The 17,946-nt window shown below is 42.1% G+C and overlaps 1 protein-coding gene across 1 annotated transcript in view; it reads right to left on the reverse strand.

The window, feature by feature from the left end:
• Positions 1-13,475: 13,475 nt before the first annotated feature.
• Positions 13,476-17,946, reverse strand: part of SUCLG2 (succinate-CoA ligase GDP-forming subunit beta) — a 125,186-nt gene continuing 120,715 nt past the window's right edge. The window contains exon 11 of the mRNA XM_057422907.1: positions 13,476-13,809. Coding sequence (XP_057278890.1) covers positions 13,694-13,809 — 116 coding nt within the window. The 3' untranslated portion in view covers positions 13,476-13,693. The remainder of the gene's footprint in view (positions 13,810-17,946) is intronic.

The raw sequence follows: 17,946 nt of genomic DNA on the forward strand, positions 1-17,946 counted from the left end.
GTCATAAACGGATTGAGGAAAACTCACCTGGAGTTTAGGGGAGTGCTAGTGGTTGCTCTTGGAGAACTTGCAAGTGCAAAGATATTGAGCAGCAAATAACTGTTTAACCTAGCGTGCTGGCATTTCTCTGTGTTGGAAGTTCATACCAGAAACTGAAAAAAGCAGGATTTAAATAGCTGTCAGAGAAAGTGAAAAGGCTTCACAGCTCCAAAGGTTTGAAGAAAACAAATGCAGCCACTAAGAGTATTTTTTAAACCATGGACAAATGACATTGAATAAGCTAATAATGGTGAATTTCATACAGTAGTAAATAGGAATATCACTCTTCAGCCCTGGGTTTTACGATAGAAACCAGTGTCCTTTGGCACATAGCAAACTGAGGTGCAAAGAATTGAAAAGGTTCTTTGTCAGCAGGAGACCAGCTGGGAGCCATGAACAACGGGCAGGTCTCCTGCCTAGCATTTCAGTGCCTTTCTTATGAGAGCAATACTACCCATCCATCCACACAGCTTTGTATCTGGTGGTGCTAACTAACACAGCAGAGCTCTGGTCTGCGAGGCACTGAGCATCTTCATTGCCATTGCAGCACAGTAAGCCTGTGAGCTCTGGTTTCATGCCAGCTGGCACTCCTCCCTCTTTGGAACAAGCATTCAGGCTAAGCCATTCAAGTGCTGACAACTGCTAATTCTCAGCCACAGGGCAGCACTAATTTTATCTTCCAAATCCTGGTCATCTCGGGACCTGTACCAGATTTTTCAACTCACTGGGAGAATGACTGAGCCCTGAGGATGTGCTCTGGGGGATGCCAGAATATGGGGAGTGCTGCACAATGGAGGTCCCTCTGTTGCGAAGAGGGCCTCCCACCAGGTCAGGTCATCAAGTGTTAAGCCATGGGTTAACTTACCAGAATCAGTTTTCCAGCAAAAATAGCTCCAGAGCTTAATCCTAAAGCAACAGTGCTAGGTGACAGCACTTAGAACTTGCCAGAGGGGCACAAGGCATTCTCTTCTGAGGGGATGCAAACAGTAAACTCCTCTGCAGGTCTCAGTTGCAATACAGGTGTAAGTAGGTGAAAGTCTAATAGACATCTCAGAGGACAAAATGAACTAACAAAACCATCAGCATCCATCCTTTGTTTGTCAGGGAACATAACTGCTGTCTTCCATCTTTGCTTACAGCAGAGCACATGCTTAAGTGGTTTCCTGCAGCGGGCTGTCTTTGCTGAACCAAGGCCTGCAGGAGCCATTGATCACTTCCACTGATAAACAACCTTGTTTTTCACCAATACATGGATGCAAAAATGCCAGCTGTGGACTAAAAGGTTTGCAGCAAAGCCAAAATCTCAGGGAATAACTGTCGCCTAAACTTAAAATTAAAAAGAGGAAAGAAAAGGTTGGATTCCCTCCACCTCCGACATCCCTTTTCCAATAAGGCACACAGAGCAGCTTCTGAAACATAACATCACAGGCAGAGTACAGTTCATGCAGCCAAAGTTTTCTTATCAAAACAAAAAATATCCAGGAAAAAATCAGGCATTGACTGTGCAATGGGAAAGCTCAGATTTTGTCATGTGAATCCATCAAAACCAGAACAAAGTTCCTTTATTTTCAGTCTAAACGCTTATTTCTTATCTTCCAGTAGAAAATATCCATTCCAAACAGCCATTTCTCTTCAAGTGCAAACGCAAATCTTTAACAGTACTCCAATGAAGACTATTGTTCTTGGATAAAAAAAGTCTCTTTTCCAGCCACTGTGAATAAAACACCTTGCTTCCTAATTCTAGGTAGGAACCTTCTGAGTGGAAGCTTAGCTGGGGCTGCCAGAATGTGGATTTGAGGTGCTTTAGGGCTGGGTTTTTTTGCTTTGTCATGTATTTGTTTTTGTGAGTGCTAAACATGGTGCTGTGTAAAAGACAGCAGCATTAGTAATTAAAACCCCACTAATAGAAATTTAAACAATTCCAGGGCCAGGACTATTTCTGTTTTTACTGAAGATAACCAGGTCATTCAAAATATTCACAGTATCTGAAACACTGGAAATTTCTTGGCCCTTCACATGATTTGCCTCTTCTGGGATTTATCAGTATTTTTCTTATAAGATTTATCAGTATTTTTCTTGTAGAGATTTTTTTCCCTTCAAGTCAAGTGGAAAAAGCAGAATAACCTCTTACTTTGGCAACTGCTGAGTATTTAAGACACCATCAGGAATTTAACAAGCCAGTGCTGTATTTATCCCAACATTAAAAGCTTCCCTTCCTGGGGGTTTAAAAGATTCTTCCTTGAGTGCACCATTTTCTTTCAAAATACGTATCAAGATGTTATTTTCTCCTTAAATTTCCTTTTAAAGCATTCCCATCTGTCACTGTCTGCAAGTCTCATATACCTTAGGGAAGGATATAGCTGTGTTTTGGTTATCCCTAGTCACACCATAACTGCAATGTGTTTAAACAGAAAAACACTGTGATTTACTGTTTCATACAGAAACTGGAACCTGTGCTGGAGCTCACCCACAGCATTATGGCCAGGTTCTTGGTTGACTTTTTCCCATTGATGCCACAACCCCTTCCCTCTCATAGAGGTAGAGGCAAACATGGAGATAAGTTAAAAAAAGAAGTTTAAAAAAGTAAAAATAATTATTCTCAAGTTTCTTGAAATGCATCCTGCCTTGCTTTGGACTCGTTTTGATTGGCTTCTGTATAATTAGTTCCTGCTCACAGTTTCTGTGATAATTGCACTCTATTAATTGAGATTATATTGTACTCCATGCAGTCAGCAAGTGATGAAGCTGTCAGTATTTTGTTAGCTTTTACACTGCCTGGTTCTTATGGGCTGTTTGATATTGGTAACAAATTAGCCAATTTATACGTCATAAATAAGATTCAAATGCCCTGCTTTATCAGCTAGAGAGAAAAAAGACTGTTATCTTGGTTTAGAAAATGCTTGTGCTAAGATTCCCAGTGCCTTTTGGCAGGAATTCATCAGAACAGATGTATTCCTTCTATTGGGCACCATTTGGTTCAATTATTCTTAATGGTTAATGGCAGAATAATTGGACCAAATGGTAATATATACTCCAGTAAAATACTTCCATCAAATGCTTCAATTGCTTGATCTGTATAACTGCAGTGCTGAGCTCTGTATTCTGCTTATCAACATTTGATAGACCATGATCTTAATATGTTACTTTCATATATTTTTTTATGAGCTTTATCAGAGGTGAGCACTAAACCCATACGAACAAGTCTAGTAAATGGGCTGGGGATTTGGGATAAATAGGGGGAAAAGCAAACTGACATAAAGCTGCTCCATCCTAACCACAGACACTTCTGTGCAGCCACCCTAGGCAGGAGAAGGAAGGATGAGGATGGCCATGCTTGTTCTGTGACTTCAAGACGCGTTCCAAACATCTTCCCCTTGTTAGTGAGCAGCTTAGTCTATGTGGCTAAGTAGCTTTTGTTTTCTACTTACTGGCCATTTAAAGTGCTTGTGCTCAATGTCTTTCCTTGGGCAAAACTCTCACTAAGCTGAAAAGAGTTGTGACAGCAATAACATGGGGTCTGATCCACGCTCCATGGACTCAGCATAGTCTAACGATGAAAACAGATGTCTAACATACTCCTGACCCTCCACTGGTATTCTGGTTTGCTGAATGACCTAAAAACAAAGAGCAGGATGATGCCAGGAGACAGAGTGAGCAGGAAGGAGGTGCAGAGCCAGGAGAGGAGCTATCAGAAGGGGCTGGATAACTGTCTTCACTCCCTGCTGTGTGCAGGAAATAAATACCTGTTACTGGGGACTCATGGCTTACAAATCAGGAGAAGGCTTACAAACCAGGAGAGGCTCTCCAAGGCACTGCCTGACTTCAGTTTGTATCATGCTGGGTACAATGGGCCCTTGATCACTAACTGAGGCTCCTTGCTGCCAAGCAAAGGATGCAGTAATCCATTTATCATTGTTGTAGTTTAAACTGAACCAAACAGCTTGTTCACCCACTTTCCCCCCTTCTTGCCCTCCCCCTACTCCCAGAAGGACGGAGAGGAGAATCGAAAAGAATGCAACTCCCACAGGTTGAGATAAGAACAGTTTAGTAACTAAGGTATAACACAAATCACTACTGCTACCACCAATAATAATGATAAAGGAAATAACAAGGGAAGAGAATACAACACCTCACACACCAATAACTCACCCCCCCAGCCTGACCAAGCTCTGACCGATACCTCCTCCAACCCCGCAGTCTACCAGCCCTTCCGGGTAACTCTCCGTTACATCTTGGGCATGACGTGCTGTGGTATGGAATACCTCTTTGGTCAGTTTGGGTCAGGTGTCCTGTCTCTGCTTCCTCCCAGCTTCCCCTCCTCCCTGGCAGAGCATGAGGCTCACAAAGTCCTTGGTCAAACCAAAACATCGGTGTTATCAGCTCTGTTCCCAGGCCAAAAGTCAAAATCACAGCACTGCACCGGCTACCAAGAAGGAGAAAAATGACTGCTACTGCTGAACCCAGGACAATCATGCATCCAGAAATGGCCAGAAGCCAGTAAGGAGAAGATGAAGCCATTTTCTTCCTGCTTATGAAAAATTCTCTGGCTATTATTACTGATAGATTTTATTTTAAACTGACGTAAGCAAAAAGCACAGAAATACCTGATAGAGCTACCTGCTCTCACATATCTGTGTCCTGATCTCCACACCACCACAATCACTGTGGGCACCACACTGCTATCAGGAAACGCATCAGCTCTGGGACCTGGATATGCTTCTGCAAGCAGGTGATATCCCAGTTTCTGCACAAACAGGGAGTGCCCAAGAGGACAGAGCAGCAGAGAAAACAGCAGGAGAAGAGTTCTTCCTGGGTCCCCAAACAGCCCCGCTCTGCTGAGACACCTGCTTCAGCTTCAGACACCGAGCGAACAGTGAAGTGGTGCGAAATCTCTCGTGAAGAATTCTGCTGGGGATTGTTAGAGGATTAAACAGAGCAGAAGGAATGGGGAGGAGAAGCATTTTTAAAGCTTCTCAATTAGTTTCTAATTGCTGGCATCCAGCCAGTCTGGAGAGGCAGGGAAAGGATGGGAGCCAAGGGGCCCCAGGCTGTTCCCACTGCAGAGTCCCTTCATGGCTGGCACATCAGAAACACCAGGGCAGCACCTTCACCCTGCACTCCTGCTTGGAGCTTAGGTCTGAGAAATCAAACATTACACTGCTATGGATGTACTTACTGTGCCTAATTAGTTAGTAGCATTTTATTAGAAAGTTATTCTGGTTTCACCAATCTGGGTCCTTTTGGGTTTTTTTTTGGGGAAAAACAGAACTGATTGAAAATTGAAGGGGTGAAGTCTGTGGAAAAATCCTACCTGTCAAAGCTTTCATCACAACATTGCGTTTCTGTATTCCACAAGGAAAACCAGGAACACTTTGGGGATCTTTTGGCTCCAAAGTCAATTAAGGCACCCATAAATCTAATGCTCCAACCCTGGCAGTGTTAAAAGCCAGGTTGGACAGAGCCTTGAGTGACAGGGTTTAGTGAGGTGTTGGAACTGGATGATCTTAAGGTCATTTCCAACCCAGACCATTCTGTGATTCTGTGAAGTTCTTTAATGCAAACCATTAAAGCAGAAGCTACTCTTGCATGGCCAAATTAATGTTTGTCAATGACATGTACTGAGCTATGGATGGGGGGCCCAGGATATCAGTAGAGGTACAACACAGTGATGTCCTGAGGGCTGGGAGTGACACAGGCACTTTCTGAATTACCTGCTTTTAATACCCATCTTAGAAGAGACTCGAACACAGCATGTGGGTGGTTCTGCTATACCAGCAACAGAGAACAAAGGGGACCGTACATGAAAGCCCCGTCATACAGGCTGCGAACATGGGCTTTGCTTCTGCTGCTGCATTTTCATATCTCTGCAAGATCTGGAAACAACCAGGGAAGAACTCGAGCTGTGGTCTGAAACAGCTCAAGCTTAATGATGAAACCTGGAAAACGACTGTTAATAGGAGGCAGAGCTCTGGCAGACCCTCCATGTCCTTTGAAAGCAAGCTGTTTTCAAAGGGCAGCCTCATGAGGATGGAGATGGGAATTTCCCAACTAGAAAAGCCAATGGGGCTGTCATGCAAGAGCAGGCTGCCTTCAGCAGATGGAGCATGACAGCAAGAATTCTTTAGGTTTGTGAGCAGCAATTTCCACAATAGGCACAATCTGGAGGATAGTGGAAAAATCGATAGATAGATACTGTTAAGGAAATCAATAGGATTGAAGCTCTAAGGCTGAGCTGTACACATGGAGAACTGACATTGACACTAGTTGTGAGCTGTTGATCTCAAAAGTTTTGTCCTGAAGAAAAAGCATCCATCATGGTAATAAAGGAGAAAAGATTCATTCTCTTGCAAGTGACATCCTACATGTCTGAGAAAATCTACTTTCTGCTCTGAGTATTCTCTGAAGTGAGTTTCAGGACTGATTACCAGATGCTGAGCGGACAAGCTGTGGCGGTGCGTTACATCAAACATTTCACCAGGGCCACAAGACAATGGTTATGGAAAATTAAATGCAAACTAATGTATTGCTTCAGTTTCTCAGTGATTTGCACATGCTTGTTTAGAGCACAACTCAAAAGGCATTAATATCTTCACATCACATTCCTCCTGCTATACAATCAGAAAAAAGCATGTGGGAAAGCCACAGCAAAAGCCGCTGGCACTAAGGGCTTTCCAGCACCTCAGGAAACAGGGGTTAGGCTGAGCAGTGAAGCTGACAGTGGATGGACAGGTTAAGTAAGTCCAAGTAGATAACTTGGAATTTGTCTGACTTCCTATTAATACTGGTTTCTTTGGGCCAGTCCTAGGAACTTCCATTGACATCAGCCAGGAATGCTCCTAGGAACACCGCAGCCTCCTAAAAGCCCTTATTTTCGTGTTTGCCTCAGAAAATGGGAAAACAAAAGGGGTAGAGAGAAAAGCATCCACCAAATGAGAAAGAGAGGGCAAGATCACAGCTCACCTTCCTCAAGTATTTCTAGGGGCTCCCTCCACAAAGCTGCCAACACCGACCAGCTTCCCTGGCACCATATTCAGAGGCAAGTCAATTACATCCTATTGGTCTACATAGGAGCAGAGGATTTTAGGCCTGATATCTTCTAATGATAAAGATTTACACCTCCATAGTAAAATTTGAGCCTGTCTGTACACGGCACAGAGGTGCATAAGGTGCAAATCCCACCCCACCCATTGCTTGGTGGCAGAAGGAGGATGAGCACTGTGATGTTCAGTGGTAGCACTGCTGGTCTCATGTTGAAACACAGCGTGAGTCCTTCCAAAGCTGCAGGTTGTCTGTTTTCACAAGATCTCCCCTACAGTACAGCTGCAGGAGACTACCACCACACTGCTGCCAGCATCCTTTGAATGAAGCCTCTGGTTGCACAGTGCTGAGGCAAAAGGTGAGTTTTGCTAAGCAAGTAACGTGATAAGGAAGGGCACCAAATACTAGTTATTTCCTGAACTGTACTGCCTTCAGGGTGAAGTCCTTTAATGAAAGCACAAAGAAGGAGTTGATATGGGGACTGAGCTGCTCAGCAATGGCCAATATTCAGTCACAGAGCCAAACAGAGCAGGGCTTGTGACAAAACAGCTTTCTGAATCCCTCTACTGACCCATCTCTGTAACAAAGGAGCAACGTCTCTCCTAAGTACTTCCTGCAGTGCCCTTTCTTGACTTGTTATGTTTCATTCCTGTTTTGGAGGCTGGAGAGCAGCAATCTGCATCTAGCTCTAAAGAGGCTGCCACATGCAATTACAGAGAGAAAGTCTTAAAGGACACAGCGCTGGAGCAGAGACATTTGAAATCAAGGGAACAGCTTTGTTTAGCTGTGTGGCCTTTTGCTGCCCTGTAATTCCTTATGTCTATTATAATAGATCAAATTCCTCATTTTCTCATCTCTGTAGCTAGAGAAATGCAAAAACTCTTTCACACTTCATCTCTCTGAGCCTCCTTTCCCAGATCCGCTTACCAATACTTTGTCACTGTCACCTCTCTGGCGATGCCCTGATGGTATGCACGCACGCGTTCAGAGGAGCTGCTCTGGTAAATACAAAGGACAGAGTTTCCAATTCCCTGTTGCACATCCCAACAGCACTTAATCCATGGAGTAACCCATTTGTGTCAGAAGCTTCCTTCTCTCTAGACTTCCTATCCCTATTATATTTCAAATTAGCCTGGATTTAACTGGAAATTTGAGGGCAGGCTATTCCCCCTTCTTTGCAAACGCAGGGACACTCAAAAGGAGGTATCTCCTGTACCCAAATGATGGGATAAGAGAATACTGTCCTCATGGCGTTCCTCTTGCTTCCTTCTTGATGATGTGGGAGTGCTCCAAGGACACAAGGAGGGCAGATGTGGGAAACCATCACAATTCCAATGTGGAGCTTCTTCCTTCCAAGGCTCCCCAGCGAGGATTCACCTACCACCCCTATCCAGTCCTATGGACTCCCCCAGTGTTTTGCCCTCTGCCTGGCTATTGAGGCCACTTTGTACTTACATGAATAGGATGTGGAAGGGGTAGCTCAAGGGAAGCAGCCTGAGTCTGTCCACACACCAGAATGGAGGTGAGTCCTGTCTCCAGCCTGTCACTGGGATCCAAAATTCACAGAAAACCTCTTCCCTCTTCAGTGTTCTAAGTCCTGTAGAAAAGGAATGGCCTCATATGCCATGCATATGCTATGCAATTCTCTGCTCTTACTGTCCCTACACCATTTGGCACCCACAAACATGGGCAGAATGGAGAAACGCAGAAGGCCAAACGCACATAGGCACTAAAGATCCTCGTGCAATCTGCAGGAGGTGGTTAACATGTGTTGGCTAAGTCAAATCTTATCTCACAGTAGCTATCTCTGAAGAATAACATGCAATAACCCATGCACACTTTTATATTTAATCTTTAGCTGGGATTTTGTGAGGCTGAAAAAAGACAAAGACGTGGTGAGGATCCTACCAAAGGTGCATCTGTCTCTGGATGAAAGCATCCCGACATCAAACTGACTGCAGCTGGGCTGCAAAAAGTTACAAATCACTGCGATCAACACAAGTTTTGCACCGAAGTACAGACACACATACCATGATTTCCTCTGGGTGCCAGGCAAATCCCGTTATCCTACTTATGAATGGGCCTCATTAAGTAGAAAAAAAACCTGTTGGTGCAACCTGTTCCTTTCTAAATTAAAGATATTAAAGTTGATAGATACCCCTAATTCTCTGCTCAGCCTTTTATGCATTGCACTAACAGTGCTCCTATTGTTAGGGAAAGTTTTTAGTTTGCATAATCTGCTTTTCATTTCCCTGGCAGCTGCAGATCATTCTCAGTGAGTAAATTAAGAGCAGTTCCTCTCAAGAATCCACCAGATCTGTCCTCCTTTTTCCTCCCTGTACCTACAACTTAGGAAGAAAATAAGAAAGCAAAACCTTACCAACAAGCATTAAATCCTATCAGATCAGGCTGGAAGGTCACCTCATCCATCCCTCTGCCCTGAGGCAAAAATCATCATTTCTTAAGCCACTCCTGACAGATGCTCATCTAACTCTGAAAACCTAATGATTTCACAGCCCGTTCTTTGGCTTAGCTCATGACTGCAAGTGTGACCCAAATGTCCCTTACCACAATCAAAGCTCCTCACTGCTTGTCCTGCCCACACTGGACTTGGGGAAGACTATTTCTCCTTGAAGTATTCTCTTTTTAGAGCAGCCCTTCACATGCTTTTCACTCCTCTTAACTCTTATGAACATACCCATCTACAACTTTTCTGAAACACAGCCCCATTTCAGAGCCCAGCACTCCTGAACAGACAAGTCAAACTGCTCCTCAGCCCATTTCTGCTCTGTGCTTACTCTTGTTATGAGTGGAGAAAGCAAGAGGTCGAGGTCTTAGCTCCCCAAGAAAGCAATGGATAGGTAGGGAAGAGGCACCAAGAGGACAGCTTTTAGGTTGGCATGTGCCAGGTCACTGATGCCTGCTGGTAGCACAGTGTTGGGCTGACCAGAGCACACTCAGTTCTCAGGCAGTTGCCTGGATGCTCGCACAACACATCCAGTCCCAGAACAGCCAGCCCAACAAACCTGGTGGTGTGGACAATGCTAATCGGGAGGATGACACTATAATTAGAGAAAAATCACAGAGAGTAAGCTATGTGGATGGAAAGGTGGGGAAAAACCCAGGGATTTTAGTAGAGGAAGAGGAAAGAATCTGAGATGATAAACCAAAGCATGCAATGACTGGCTTTCCCCTCACTTGCCTCTTGCTAGAGTTCACCTCGACTTCAAAAGAAACTCCAATTTTCAGAAAGGCAGCAAAAAGAAAACGCATGAAATCTGGCCATCAGTTCAGAGGCTTACAGCAGCACCTAGTACTAGCATTTTACATGTCATATGATGAAGCACTAAGCCTAGGAGGTTTTTGGATTTCTGTAATGAAGTCGACAGAATTTGCCATCACCTTGCCTTGTGCAGAGACTTCCCAGCTCTCCTACCCAGTGAGGTTGCTCAGACCTGTGTTTTGGCCCGTACACTCACCTATTACTCTGCTCAGCTCTTTGCACACAGGAACCATCCAGGCCAACATCACAGGTAATAACCAGAGGTTATTGTAGGTGCCCAGGTCTATAAAACCCCAAGGTCACCAGGCCAGGCTCACCTTGGAGGGCAGCGTGTGCAGCACAACACTGCTCCGGACTGGGGAAGCAGACTCCGCTGTGAAGGGACGGTCCTGCTTGAGATCTCATCTGGCGACAGATCTGCAGTGACGTGCTGTTCCAATCACAGCAATTTTGCATGATAACAGCTGCTTTTCCGGATGTAGGGAAGAACAGGCTTGACAAATAGGACAGTAAATGCACATTAAGGACATTACTCCAGAACTCCCAGCTGTTACACTTTCGCTGTGAGAACTTAAAGGTATCTTGTTAAAGATGTAACACAATGTCAGCATTAACCGTTTCCTCCTGTTTTGCCTTCTAAGTGCCCAGTCCTACAGAGCTTTATTAATAGAGGCTGAAATGTCAAGATTTAAAGACTAACTAAATCCCACTTAAAAATTTTCACAAAGGGGATTAACTGTAATTTACCTCCTGCTTACACCACTGGTTGCTTGCTATGGGAGCGAAAACTCTCACGTATGAGCCTCTTGGGTTTAGGCTGTGAAAGGCTGATGGAGCAGAGTCTGCATCCCACCCTGCTGCAGCAGGGGCAGCACTCAGGTAGGCAGCTGCTGAGGACAGCAAACATATTCGTGCCAGGTTGTGGCTCTGCACACTTAAGCAAAGACAAAAGCATCCCATCACGGCACTGCATTTACTTGCAATTTATAATAGCTATAAATCACAGGAAGTGCTACTGAAACACCTTTCCAGGGAGAAAGCTAAAACTAACTTAACACATTTCCATACACAGCAAAACAGCACATGCAAACAAAATCAAACCAGACTGCAACACCACACCAAGAAAGCTGAACACAGGAAGAGAGCCCTGGTTACAGGGAGCCAACAGTGCCTTGAACGCCAAATGTTCCAATGGACAAACCCAGAGCTCATGACATTTTGCATAGGGCAGCTGTAAACTAAACATTATACTGTTCTGTACATGGCCTAAGAGGAATAAAATTTGTAGGTACTGTCATTAGCCTACATATGAGAAAAGATACATATAAAGATCTACCTTTTTAGACAAAACCCACATATATGAGGATATCAATATTAATCTGCTTAAAACTAAGTCCCTATGGATTTGATTTCACCCACCTGTAACAAAATGCTGAATGGCAGAACACAGAATGCAACAAAACGATCTTCTATTTTATAGAAAGAACAAAGTCATTAAATGGGTTCATTTTTGCATTTATTTCATGAAATGGTGCACGCAGAATTAATCTTTGCAGAGTAAGAATCATGTACACACACAATGAATGGGTTTGAGCCGAGAAGCTGCACACAGCGTGCGACAACATTGCACAAACAGTTCTTCCACAGAATGCTTCTATTTCCAGTATTAAAATATATAAAATAGAGTGTGTCTTTGTCATTTATTGTGGTGAGGTAAACATTGCTTCCTTCACAGCAGTGTGCTTCTATGCACCTTCACCAGAACTGCTAACGATACCCCTTCTCCTTCATTCAGTCAATAAGTACCTACCCAGTGGCATATTTATTGCTCTTCTAACGGTCATAGGTTTTTTCCTTGAGCAATATGTAGAGAAAGGAATGGAGAAGAAAAAACCTACAGTAATTGATGACAGCAACCAATCTACACCATTTGTGTCAGGAGCCAAAGATCACTGCAGATAATTTATTTTGAATGTAACAGTTTTAATGGAAAAGTCAAGAAAAATTTATTTACATTTTTCTAAGTAGAACCTGGGATCGATTAGAGCTGCTCAAAACTCACAATTAATAATTTATTAGACAAATTTTTACCTCTCTGGCCATTTACAGGACCAGATCATAATATCCACTCATTTGTTCACTGTTCAAATGTATTGATGATTTTCAGCATGTAATTCCTGAGTGAGATCTGTACTGAGGTCTTTAGTTACACAAGCCATTTGGTACTGCCTTCTGTTCCCTGAATGAATGATTTGTGTAACTAACAGTGTGGATTTTGACTGTGACAAAATAATATATCATCAAAATAAATCTCGGTCAATATCTCAGTACTGAAACTTACTTTTTTCTTTCTTGTACATGTTTTTTACTGAGGCCTGAGAAATCAAATACTTTAAAAATGGAGAAGTTAATTTGGATTTTATTCACAATAAATCAGAAATGTTGTTTTTGGAAGTAAAATCAATTGAAGAGTATTTCATACTCCTGACAAAAAACTGCTTCAGGTTCTCATCTTACTTTAAAACCTCACAGCAGTGACATCCTTATGAAAGAGGTTAGTTTAAAAAGTTAGCAGCCATTTTCCTACTGGCAGACACATCCTCCTAGAGCTCTCTGTATGGCACTGTTATACCCAGAAATACTGCACCTCATTCCCAAAAGCTACAACATAAAATGAATCACATTTTGCTGGCTTCTAGGCACAGTGTAAGAAAGAGAAGTCCTTTCACTACCTACTATTCAATCCCTTTTCCTGTTGTGAGGTATACTTTGGCATCTACAAAAGAAAAACATCTTAAGGCAAAACGTGTGACTTCTAAAGAAGAAAATAAACATTATTCATTTGAATAAAAATAGATAATGAAAGCACAATTTTTTACATTATTGTAAAAATCCATAAAAAATAGAACCCCATTATTAGTTTGCTGCCTCTTTACAATATAAAAAAAATCCCACTGAAAATATTGTGAAATAGGCGAACTACACGTGTTTGATTAAAGAACAATCCTGTTGATAGATGTCAATTATTAATTATTGTATCTTATCATGACTTTATCAGTGACAATTCTGGACGGAAATCACAAAAAGAGCTGCACTTATTACAATCCTCAGTAACAAAATGACCAAAATCACATTAAGACATACAAACTTTTCAAGGTGGCAGGTGCAACCCCAAACTTGCAAGCCCACGGCCTCAGTTTGCCATGTATCACAAATGAAGTCCACCAACATCGATGACTGCTTAGGAAAACTCCACTAATCCTCTCTGAAACAGTGACAGGAATGACATCTTGTGCAATACACGTACTTCCCATCAGAATAATCTTCAGGTTGTTATTTTCTGGCCACACTAGCCACAGCCTTCTTTGCTGCATCCTCAAGGTCATTTGCAGATGTGATGGGGAGTCCGCTTTCATTCAGAATACGCTGGGCTTCATGAACATTTGTTCCTAAAAACAGAGCACTGACTATAATTAGCAATTAATGCATAAATGAGCATCTTCTATTAAATCTCTATAAAAGGAGTTAACGTTTCAAACTACACATCATTCCAGTTTAGCAACAGATTCAATGAGTCGTTTAGAGTGAGCTGAAAAGAAGGAATTCTTGATTTCAATGACAATTTTGACAGATAATTTTGATAATAGCATTTGCATCCACAAGAGTGGCCTTGTGAAGATGAGAAGGTCAATCCAACATCCACTGGTCAAGTAGGGACATCCAGCATACCAGGCCTTTAAGACACGGAGAAGATTTACCACATTTATTAGCAATGATCAGCTACAGCTAATCAGCAGCCAGTGAATCAACAGCAACTGAAGTTAACTGAAAAGCACCCATGTTAACTGAAAGCTGCAAAATGGGCTACTGAGAGTCAAAGATTTAGGTAATCCTGAAAATCTAAGTGGTTTTGAGGTGCTCTTGAATATGCTTTTGCACATTTCTGTCAAAAATGGGGAACACAGTGATTTCTGAAGCATTCTGCATGACACCATTCCTTCTGCTGCTGCACTAAATTGCTCCGTATCGAAGGCAACTGTACAGCTATACAGTCCAAGTGCTCCATTTTGTATGTAAAAAGCTCAAATTCAGTCCATAGACTACACACACAGTGAAGGAAAAAGATATCCCTAATGAAAAAAGGTACTTCAGGAAAGTCTGCTTCCCCCCCGCTATTCACACCTGTATAAAGGACATCATCTTCCCACTTACTCCAGCTCATTCCCCTTGGAAAACAGAGACTAACAGAAAATCTGAACTCTCCAGCAAAGCCAGTGGCAGTTTTGATCACCGATATGCTCTGCACCATGGAAGAACTTGGAGTCTTCCTACTGAGGATATGAAATCCACACTTTGGGATCACACTCTGGTCACAAGCACAAGACCCTGTGCTGATCCTCTTTAGGACCATTTCTATTCCTCTCCTCCTCCACATCAAGTTCCTTGTTCATTTGCCATGTCAAAATGCTTAATTACTTTGTAATTCCTAGACGTAGCAAAATGAATTTTAATTATATTTGGAGCTATACACTAATAATACTCTTAATTATTAACCAAGCAAGGAGCATACTCTTTATTGTGCAGCTTCCAGAATGCTCATTTTAAAGGGTGTTTCTGTTGTTTTTTTTTCTGGCAGACATTATAAAACGTCTGAAACTGTACAGCAGAAGTAGAGAAATTCAAAAGCCTGTTTCATCAGCAGGTCCCAGCACTTTGTGATAGGAGAGACAGGTGTCTGGAAGAGCAATGCTGGACTCCATCTCCTATGCTTTAAAAGCACTGGCAGAAGAGGTCATGCTTCCCATCCGTATGCAGAGGACATGCTGTAGGAGTTGTGAAGGAAGGTCAAAGAATCTGAAATCTCTGATAGAAGTGGGATTTGGTTGCACAGTAACTGTATGCAATTGCAAGTCCAGAACTGTACAGGACCTTTCCCACAGGAAGAAAAAGAGTATTAAGGGTAAAAAAGAGTATAAACTTAAACAGAGGAAGTTTAGATTGGATGTAAGAAGGAAATTCTTTCCTGTAAGGGTGGTGAGGTACTGGAATAGGTTGCCCAGGGAGGCTGTGAATTCTCCATCCCTGGTGGTGCTCAAGACCAGGCTGGACGAGGCCTTGGGTGATATGATTTAGCATAAGGTGTCCCTGCCCACGGCAGGGGGGTTGGAACTAGATGATCTTAAGGTCCTTTCCAACCCTAACTATTCTATGATTCTCTAATATTTTTCTTTTCCAGCCATCCTATAAAACATAATGTGGAAGCTGTTAATTGGCAGTACAGAACTGCACAGGGCAGTCAGAAAGCATTATGAAGGCTCCCCTCTCCGTCATGTTCCTCACATTTATATAGTGATTCCCATCAAGCAAGCCTTGAAGGTTTTACCTATTATTTAGATACAAGCGTGATAAACATTTAAAACAGCCAAGATTGTACTGCTCTCTCAAACAGGATTCTACAAGACAAAGTGCTGTGAGGAGAAGAAAATGGGAAGAGGGAAATTTTCCCACAGGGAAAAATACAATGATGTCTGCGATAGCCACATATTTAAAACTGACTTTTGCCCTTCACTAAGTGGCCAATATTAATTTACTAACAGGTCAGAGTGGGAAAAATACATAGGATCTATTCTGCACTGCATTGATTGCTATACTCACCACTTGTCTAACATGCCTCACAAAATCAATACAAAACACAGTCCACTAAGAAGGGAGGGGGAATTTATGCAGGCAAATGAAAAGATGAAAGCTGAAAAAATCTTACTGCAGTCGAAAGAGTAAGGGTACACTCTGTGTTTTTGTTATAAAGAGTGTTTTATAGGCAGGCCACATAACTATTTTTGAGCATGCATTTCCTTTGCTGTGATTTTTGTGTATTTAAATAATAGCTTTTTATCCCACTGTGAGAAGTATTTTAGATATATGGAGACTACATTAATTATAATGAGATCCTGCTGAAAGCAGAGGTAAGACTTTTAAAACTAAACATAAAACACTGGAAATGTTTAAGACTATACAATGGGCATCATCTTATTGCAGTAGATGTTAGGATAAACAAACAGATACTCCCACTATTCTAACATTAACCTCCTGCCACTGGATGGTGTCAGAGAACCGTAAACAGAATCCCATACACAGGCTACCAGAGTAACCCGCCCTTCACCTACACTGAGGCCAACCCATAAAGGGTAAAAATCCACAGCACTGAATGCTATAGGGCTTTTGTTGTTGTTGCTGGGGGTGGTTTTTGTTAGTTTGTGGTGGTGTGTTTTTTTTTTACCTGGACTCTGTTAAGGCAATGCCTTTGTAATGAGAAAAAGCACCTTTTTCCATCTGACACATTACTGTCAATGACTCCATAGAAAACCAGGAAAGATGTAATTTTATACCTTCAGGCTTTTTAATCTAAATATCCTCCTTCTGAAACAACCTCTCTGTGTACATGCAATCTCTCACATTTACACTTCTGCTGCCTTGAAATCTCTGCTATTACTGGCAAAGCAAATCTATTCAACTCATTGCCTAAAAAACCTAGTAATAAATATTCTATGTAAGCATGTTTCTATAGATTGTAAGATTACACTAGCACACATTGTTACGAATGAGTCAAGAGGACTGTATAGGTTGAATGAAAGCAAACAAAGAAAACACCCCAGTCATACTCCAAGATTTTGATAATGTTCACTTACTCACACTGCTATAAAACCACTGGGAGCAGACTGAATTGTCACTGCTAAATACTGATGGCTGGAGAGGATGCAAGATTCTGCAATGCCATTTCTAGCTTTCTGGGTAAATAAGATATAATGGGAGAAGACACAGTTATCTACATTTGATATACCCTAACAAATAGAAGACTTATCTAAAAAACTAGTCTGCTCTACCCAAAACATTTTGCTATGAGAAAATATTTTACAACGTGCAGCATATCTGAAAATTGGCATGAACACATTGTGACCACGTCACATTACCAGCAGCAATGTTTCAGCTTTGATAAGCTATACAGATGAGTGTGTTAAAAGTTGAATTTACTCCCATCATGGGTCCAGGTTATGTCATTTGTGCCAGCCCACAAGCTGGAAACTTACAGCCTCTCAGGGCTCAGAGGTACTAGAAAATAAGGGACAGGGTTTGAAGTTCATCTAACCTTCAGTCAACATCTGATTTGAGGTTTGACTGGTGATAACCTTTAATGAATGATCTTTAGCTGAGGAACTGATGAAGTTTTGGTGGCTGACACATCTTGCTGCTGTTGGCTCTGCAGTCAAGAATGAATCAACTTTCACTGCCTACTTATAAGAGACAATTAAACCTTTTCTATTCTGTTCGCCCCATTTGCACTTTTTTATCCCAAACTCTTCCCAAAGAAAATTTTAATCTTTTCCTCTGCCTCATGTCTACATCCTACCTGGGAAAAACACATTTAAATTGGTACTGAATCTTTAAACACCCAGGATGTCTGTAGAGGTGAATAAAGTTCTAAGTGTGACTCTGCAATAGCAATTCTTCTCTCAATAGGCAATCTGGGATACTAAAAGTCATAGACATACATACTAGACCATATGTGTGAGCAAGATGTGTAAGCTGGA

Source organism: Pezoporus wallicus, unplaced genomic scaffold, assembly GCF_028554395.1.
Source record: "Pezoporus wallicus isolate ANWC-B61680 ecotype Strahan unplaced genomic scaffold, APGP_CSIRO_Pwel_v1 contig_7073, whole genome shotgun sequence".
Lineage (NCBI taxonomy): Eukaryota > Metazoa > Chordata > Aves > Psittaciformes > Psittacidae > Pezoporus > Pezoporus wallicus.